At 35.5% G+C, this 8,618-nt stretch overlaps 1 protein-coding gene across 2 annotated transcripts; it reads right to left on the reverse strand.

The window, feature by feature from the left end:
• Positions 1-4,648: 4,648 nt before the first annotated feature.
• On the reverse strand, positions 4,649-8,618 carry LOC139117775 (uncharacterized). Of its 2 annotated transcripts, none has more exons than XM_070681033.1 (3): positions 8,366-8,618; positions 7,552-7,788; positions 4,649-4,871 (listed from the first exon to the last, which is right to left on the reverse strand). In XM_070681033.1, exons 1-3 carry the CDS (start codon positions 8,593-8,595, stop codon positions 4,817-4,819), a joined length of 522 nt encoding a protein of 173 aa, XP_070537134.1. In that variant the 5' UTR covers positions 8,596-8,618; the 3' UTR covers positions 4,649-4,816. The 2 variants fall into 2 exon arrangements, with proteins under 2 accessions (XP_070537134.1, XP_070537135.1); XM_070681034.1 differs by having other exon boundaries at positions 7,548-7,788.

Below are 8,618 nucleotides of genomic sequence, written 5' to 3' on the forward strand. Positions count from 1 at the left end.
ATATTAACATTTATGAGAAAAAAACGTCAAGTCAGCAGTTTTTCACCAATTCATTTTCTATAGGCAAAAAAATTTCAATGCAATTTATCTCAAAATTAAGGGCGGTGACCATAGAATTTTATTTGATCACTTATTTATTTCTTTTAACTGAGCTTTATTTGAATTTTCATGAAAATGATAGTAGAAGCGGCTTTTCCAGCAATTCTTACAGTACCGCCGACATTTTAGTTCTTCTAGCTTCCTCACATAGTCACAGGTGCCTGGGTTGCCGGTGTACATGCATAGAGAGACCCCTCTCTCTCTATGCATGTACACCGGCAACCCAGGCACCTGTGCACATAGTGACACCATGGCAACGACAATGAGAACGAGGCATGCTCGGCAAGTTTCTTGAAATGCTGAGTGGTTCAAAGTGAGAAAGTGAATACTTTTTTGCTTTTTTCTCAAAATACGCCATTATGTGCATGAAAAAAATGTTTCACAGAGGTCCCATTATGTGTAAATATGTTTGTTTTCTCTATAACCACACCAGCAAGAGCGTCACTGCTATGTTTACCACAATAGAGACAAAATAGTATCAAAATTTGGCGAGATCTACCCTTTGATGCAATCCTATAGAAAGGGACAAATTCCAGGCACACAAGTATGCAATGTACACTTGTACATCATAATACCTTTGTAAAATACTGGTGAAGTTGTATTTTGTACTGTATGCTGACTTGTTTGACAGTAAGGCATTGAAATAAATGACTTCTTTTTTTCCAGCAAGATAATAAAAATAATCAGTCACAGAGTAAGTATTTCACTATTTATATTTTTATTTAGAGTTTAGACAATAGGTTCCAATAATTTTTATAACACAAGTACCCTGAACCAATTTCACGACCCTTTGCATGACCCTTACAGCCTGGTTACCGGTACTTTGACTGTATCTGTTTAAATGAAGGTTCAAGAAACCCTAAAACGGTTGTTTGTATAAAGTTGCAGATGTAACTCAAAACATAAACTGATTCTACTGTCATTGTAGCAAGGGAATAGTATACAATATTTAGCAAATTTTCCAACTTCTACAAATCTATCCCATGGCTTGTCCTGTAAATAGTGATGGCTCAAATCTACAGGGAAAAAGCCTTAGATTGGGCAAAATGAGTGTCTCTCAGTTTGAAGTCAATCATAATGAAAACATTTAGTTGCTCTTCAAATGACAAAAAACTAAAAGGTATTAGTAAAAGCAGAATATCATTATTATAATATCTTTGCCAGTACAGTGACACTCGAGTGAGATAATAGCACAATCAACAATGTATTTGCTTTGATTTCTACAAAAAATGGTGTATTTTTGACATTTGCATGCAGCAAGATTACAATATCTATCTTTATTCCAACCTAGGCAGGAAGTGAGTGCACCCCTGCACATTACTGTTCGGCGAAAATCTTAAGATTGACAAAATAACCTTTGAACCCAAAAGGTCATATTATGTTGATCAAAGAAACATTTCTCCCATTATTCACATTTTTCTTGATGTTTAGTTTATTCAAAATTGTTTGATTTTTTTATGAAATTAAATGACGAGAGGATTTTTAAGATATTGTAATTTCAAAGCAAGTCCAAGTGATTCAAATATTTTTCATTTACATCTTATTGACCAAATTTGGTGAAATGGGTCATGTGACAAGTCATGTGGGTGAAAGAATGGGTCAGGTGGAAGTGACGAAGATTTTAGAGGAAATCGGCTTCAGAACAATAGAAACCATGCCTGGGAAACAGTCGTTACATGATTCAAACACAGCCTTTACGTAAACGCTCAGTCCAGTATGCATGCCCATTCAAAATCATTTCCCAATAGACATTTGTGCAAACACGATGTTAATCCCCAAACCCGTATGTTCTGGCGCTGGCCTTTAAACCCTAAGAAATTCATTTACTGATTGAAAAAATATGTTTTATTGGTACTCAATTATTATTCATAACACTATAGATATAATATTCTGGTCAAATGATGGGTCCTTCTCTCCTACAAAGGTAAGTTATGTCAATTGATGGTCCACTACTTTTAAAAAATAGTGTCAATGACACTGTCCTCCCATTTTGCAGCGATACTAACTACTAGTACACACATGACATTGCATTCTTACAGGTTGACTAAGAAAATTCCATTGCAAGTCCAAATTAATCTTATACCCCAGCAATATGAAATGCTCCATCTCATAATGACTTTTACACGTCTGACAGAAAACAACCCTAGGATCAAGACTATCATGTTTTACAGCAATCCAACTAATACTTTGGGAGAAAACGATTTTTTGACAAAAAATTGGAAAAAATTGCCCCAAAAATACAAATATGAAAATTTCACCACAATTTGAACAAATCTGACAAAGGTCAACCCTAGGATCATACATACAAGTTTTCAAGGCAATGGGATGAGTGCTTTCAGAAAAGATTTTTTGACAAAAAAACCGGAAAATCGCCCGAAAAATACAACTTTCAAAATTTCACCACAATTTGAAGAAATGTACCTTAAGTCACTATAAAGAGCCTGCATACCAAGTTTCAACCAAATCTGGCCAGTGGTTACAAACTTTTAGCAATTTGCAGGATTTTTCCTTTTTTCCCTTGCATAATTTTGACTTTGACATGTTTATTCTAACAAATTCACATCTCCACCCCTCGATGCACCTGTCCATCAAATACTAAGATGGTAGGTGCTGCGATTTAGGAGTTTTTAATGTTGACAGACATACATCCGCACATAATAACTAACATACATACATACATACATACATACAGACAGACCATAGACCCTCCAAAAAACACGGGTCTACGGACAGACAGACAGACAGACAGACAAACAGATAGACATGCATACATGCATACATTTATTTTAACAGCTTTTAACCTCCAACACCGACCGACCAACTTGTCAATATTAGCTTGATCAACTTGATACTACTGCTTATAATAATATAAATGAGAGTTAATTACATTCTAATTAAAGTAAACAAGACTTGCTTATCAACATTTACGTCATAAAAAAACAGCATATCTGTCAGGTTATAAAGAATCTTCAGCTGGTTATCTTTATCAGTATTTCATCCTATTAACCACGCACATTTAAACTTTCAAATTAACATTGCAAGTAAGTTCTGTTGAATAAGTTGAGCCTGTAGGTACTCAGAGAAAGCACACAGAAGAGACAAATGTTTGCAACTTAAGAAGTTCAAGGTCATCAAAAGCATTATAAGGAATCATGTAACACTTTCATTGCACTGTTTACACAGATTGCATAATTGCTATAAATAGCACACGAGGAATCTTACAGTCCAGCTTTACCATAAAAACCCTATCACTTTGACCACTCTTTTAATTGATCACTCTATTTTTTTCCTCAAAAAGTAATTTTATTTTATCCTTACCAGTCAACCATAAATGGAAATTGGAACTTTCTCTATCTCTATTTATTTGACCAACCTATCATGACAAACTATTATGAGCAATTTCTTTTAGATAACATACAGAGCACAATATATGACGGTTCAGAATATGTCAAAGTTGGGATTCAGGAAAGTTGCCTTTACATGTTTTAATCCTCCAAGATGGTAAGCATTTCACTATGAACTGTCAAAAAAGTTGAACATTCTAATAATTCTACACTAAAATTATTTTGGCTTTGTTGATATCCTAATTAATTCAATTATTTAAAATCATATTAATTATTTTTTCTGGGTGAATTGATAGGGTTTATACAGTACAAGAGTTACATACAATGTAAGTCAAATTCAGTTAAAACATCAATTACCATCTAACATTGCATCATTCCTATAAATAGCACCTCAGCCTGGAACAGCACAATCATAATCTGCTCATTCACACAGGCAGTACTTGACTTTGAATGAATGACCTACTACATTTCACCTATGTACCAAATTTGAAAGCATGACAAAAAGTACCACAAAATTAGCAAATTTCAACTTGAGTTCACAGAGTCATCTTCAGGTCACTCCTAGGAACCTGCACACCCAATTAGAAAGTAATGGCATACACAGTTTCAAAGAAGATTTTTTTAACCAAAATGGCAAAATTGCCCAAAAATACAAATTTGCAAATTGTGCCATAATTTTGATGAATTCTATTTTGAGTTTTAACAAGGTACCTGCACGCCAAATTTTAAAGCGATCCAACCATTGGTTTAAGAGGAAAAGATTTTTTACTAAAATGGCAAAAAAAGAAAAAAAAATTCATTAAAAATAGAAAGCATCAAATATTGACATCAAATCTATATGGTTAAATGAGTTGGGCCCAAGGTACCTAAAACCTAAATATGACAATGATCAGATGAGTAGTTCCTGAGTTATTGATTTTTGACCATTTTCCCTTTTTTTTCTACCTCATTAGCATATCTATGGGACTAAAGAGTTCATTTTAACAACGGCACATCTACATCATATATGGTATCACGACACCAAAAATCAGCTCAATACGTGCAGCGGTTTTTGAGTTTTTGCGTTGGACGGACAGACATCCATACATACATACATACATACATACATACATACATACATACAGACAGACATCTCACATACAGACTTTTTTCAACCATATAACCTCCCAATTGCCATATATGTATGGCAAATGGGAGGTAAAAATGTAGGTAAAGTCATGAAAATGTTCTCCACATGGTGCAACATCGAATCCAGTCTGGGTGTATCACCGCATCTGGCAGGAACAAAAACCTCTATAGGTTCCATCTGGTGATGGAAAACTCTCTAATTTTAGAGACCACACAAGCTGGAAGGGCAACGCGTACATGCCGACCTAGCCACCCCAACACCACCTTACAAACTGTCTGTAGGCTATGTACCGGTGTTTCCTATGGGGAAAAATAAAAACAGAAAAAAACAGATTTTACTGTATGTATGACACGTAATAAAAACTATGGGTTTCATAAATTTTTTAGCTCTGCTGTCAGTGAGACGGAGATTATCAAATAGGTAGATTGTCAGTTGATGTCTGTCGACAATTGTCTTCTATGAAAGCACTGGTCTGATTGCTTTCAATATCGGTGTGCAACTCACTTTTAGTGACATCAGTTTATTCAAATCATGGTGAAATTCGTATTTTTGGGCAATTTTTTCCACTTTTAGTCAAAAATCATTTTCTCTGAAACTGCCTGCCAGATTACTTTGAAATTTAATATGCAGGTTCCTAGGGATAGTATTAGTAAGATATAAAACAAATTGCACTGATATGTGTAAGATTATATTTTAGGGACATTTCTGCCATTTTGGTATTTAACAAATGAACAATCTTCTCTTTAGAAACTACTCGTCCAATCGCCTTAAAATTTTGTATGTAGGTTCGTTGAAATGACCCAAGTCAAGTTCACTCAAATCATGGTGAAATATTTCATTTTGGAGGGCAATTTTTCCCATTTTTGGTCAAAAACCATTTCTTCTGGAACTGCTGAATACTTTACAAGTTGCTATGTACGTTCCTAGGGACAACCTGAGTGGGTTCTGCAGAAATTGAGATGAACTTTTCTTAGTTGAAATTTTTGGCCAAATTTCTCAGAATTCAGTTGGCAGGTTCCTAGGTATTACTTCAGTTTCTCCAAATTGTGGTTATACTTGCATATCTATGGAAGAGTTAAAACAAGAGCTCATCATTATGCATTTCCAGGCATAGGGTTCAGTTTTCCTAAAATCAACATAAGCAGATATGTCAGTGTTACGAAGTTTATTGACACACAAAACCTGATTTTTAATTTCTAAGCAATACGTAATAGCAGAGCTCTGTCGGCCACTAGCAGGGCTCCCGCTACCCGATCGCCAATTAGCCAAATGCGAAAGAAAGTTAAAAATGGCTACAAAAATTCCAGTTTGGCGAACATAGTGGCTAATGAATTTTTCCTGCCCAGGTGCCACCTCAAAAAAAAAAACAGCTAACAATAAAAAAGTTGTAAAATGTTGAAACAGTTTACTCTCCTTCCTACAAAGTTGCAATGTATTGAAACAGTTTACTCTCCTTTCTACAAAGTTACAAGTTCCCTGGTACGTGGAGCAGACATTGTTGCTGTTCCGTCTGCGGTACATAGAGGCTTTGTTTTGCCTCCGTGAGTCCCGTTCGTCCTTCAGTCTATCTAGAAGTTTTACCTACTTTGCTAGAATCAAAATTTGGCCTGCAACTACTCAGTTTGATAGTAAAAACCGTAATTTAAAAGGGAAATTTCACAAACGGAGCAATAATACAAAGGAAGAGGAGAAAAACTGAGGTTTTCTGAAAGGTCAAGTCTAGGTCATCTCATCATGTGATGTCATGCATGAAGACCCCTTAAGTGTACAATTATGGTTCAAAAGAGCCACCTAGGGTGGGTCAATAGGTAAAAGGTATTTTTGGTGTCTTCCAATTTATATAAATGGCATTCAGCTTGACTGTCAGTTTTACATTAAATTTATTAAGAGTCATTGCAAAGGGATATTGTAAACAGTAATTGCAGTAAGCATATCCATTGTCTAATCATCATATTTGTGAATTGCAATTTTGCATGTAAACATTAAAGCAATAATTCATTAAAATTGTTAATTCGGTCTATTTCAAACTGCTATAACTTATACAAGAAATTATGTGATTCTGAATTATTTTATATTTTTGCAGATTCGACCAGTTTAATGATGTAGAAGTAAACATTACCAGACATTTCTTGATGATATCAAAATATCAAGGGAAAATATATCTATGTTAAAATGTTATCATAATCATTAAAACAATGTATACTCTCAAACAGTGAGTAATTTAAATGAACATATATCATTGTGTCTTGTTTTACAAAAGTTGTGTTTGGCCAAAACCTTTGGTCTCAAGAAAAATACTCATACTCAAAATGCTATTCAGCCTGCTTGATCACAACTGTGACATACAAGTAACACCGGGGCCAATTGTATCTACACTGCCAGTGTGCTACTAAATGCTTTCTCCTGCACCATTTTTTTTATTCTTGTGGCTAAAACATTTTGGTTATGGAAGACTGCATAAATTTGCCACATGAGAGGCTTGTAGCTTATGACAAGCTATCATACTGTAAACACTAAATGAATGCCGTAGAAATGTTCTGTACCTGTTGTAATATACACTTCACTTTGCTACCAAATTTTTAGAATTCAATTGATACCTTATTTTATTTCTGGTGGTAAAAGTTTACCATCTGAAATGAAAAAGTATTTCTATCCTGGAAATGTCATAAAAACACAGATTATTCAATACAAACTGAACAAATGTTTCTTTAATGTAAAAACTATCAGGAACATCATACAAAACATCTCGATTTGTAAAATTAGGAACTCCTGAATGCGGAGAAAGCTGTAATTGCCACGCTTAATTGAGATCATAAACTGGCTAAAAGTTGCTCAAAGTGGCTACAAGATTTTTGATTTGGCTAATCAGTTGGCTAATCATTTTGGTGACTTAGGGGGAGCCCTGACTAGGCGGTTTTTTAAAATTCAGCTAGATGATAAGCAAATTTTTAACAAAAATATAAATTTACACATACTTACTCATTTTGCTCATAGTTCTTCAGTTTACCATAAAGCTGTCTATACTGGTAGTAGGCTGTTTCAAGTACCCATCTATCAAGGCATACAGTTGCAAACCCAGGATGGAGAGTTATACAGGAGCAAATTGTGTCTGTTTCTGTTCTGTACTCCAAAACTTTCTCCCATACCCTTTCGTTTTCTTGGCAGCAGTGATTGGTTTCAACCTTGGCTGTTACACTGCAACATGAACATCTACACCTGAAATATAATATACCCAGGATTCATATGAAAATATTGAACACGTAAACAACAGATAATATATCATGATGAAAAAATTTACATCATCAAATACATGAATTTCTATGTTGACAATGGTGTTTAGTACACTTATAATATAGGAGCCTACAGGTATCCAACATAACGTTCATCAGTATGGTTATGTACATGTTCATATGGCCCTAACCAAAAATAATGTCATTCAAGTAAACAAGCAAACATTTTTGAACCAACGTTAAAGGTAGCAGTGTATCTTGCTGCAGTTCCGTGGCCCACACTTTGCTCGACGAGTTGTGGTGTGTGGTCGGAAAGCCCACCTTTCCGACCACACACCAACTGGTCGAGGAAAGTGTGGGCCACGGAACTGCAGCAAGACCCAAGCCAGGCTATGGCTGTACAGCGAGAGACAACATACGGAAACTAATGAAATGCGGCAACTCATTGTGATCGTGAAATACTTTACCCTGTTTACGGACTACAGTAAATATTGTTTATCATGAAGCCGATCTCGATACGAAGTATCGCTATCTTATAATTCATGTAATAAGTTTACATTTACCAGTTTGTGTTTCCCATCCGCTGTGCCAGATCACGATCGTCGTCATCAATTCGAGGCTCCTCCCCGTCCTCACGATCCAGCAAATTTTGTCCTTGCACACTGTCAGATGTGGGCTCGAACCTGTATGGCTGTAAACCCCTGGTCTCTTGTGAAAACTGATCGTTGTCTTCTTCACTGACAAACGATACCTGATCATCATCATAATCACCATCTCCGCCACTACCGCCCATCACTTTCAAACAGTACCGCCGGC

Source organism: Ptychodera flava, chromosome 18 (assembly GCF_041260155.1).
Source record: "Ptychodera flava strain L36383 chromosome 18, AS_Pfla_20210202, whole genome shotgun sequence".
Classification (NCBI taxonomy): Eukaryota; Metazoa; Hemichordata; class Enteropneusta; family Ptychoderidae; genus Ptychodera; species Ptychodera flava.

Bases quoted from the DNA above. Each gene is read 5' to 3' on its own strand.
- LOC139117775 (XM_070681033.1), bottom strand. From the start codon at position 8,595: ATGGGCGGTAGTGGCGGAGATGGTGATTATGATGATGATCAGGTATCG. The intron at 7,789-8,365 runs GTAAATGTAAAC...ATTATATTTCAG, and splicing joins CGGATGGGAAACACAAACTG to GTGTAGATGTTCATGTTGCA. The intron at 4,872-7,551 runs GTAAGTATGTGT...TTTTCCCCATAG, and splicing joins AAGAACTATGAGCAAAATGA to GAAACACCGGTACATAGCCT.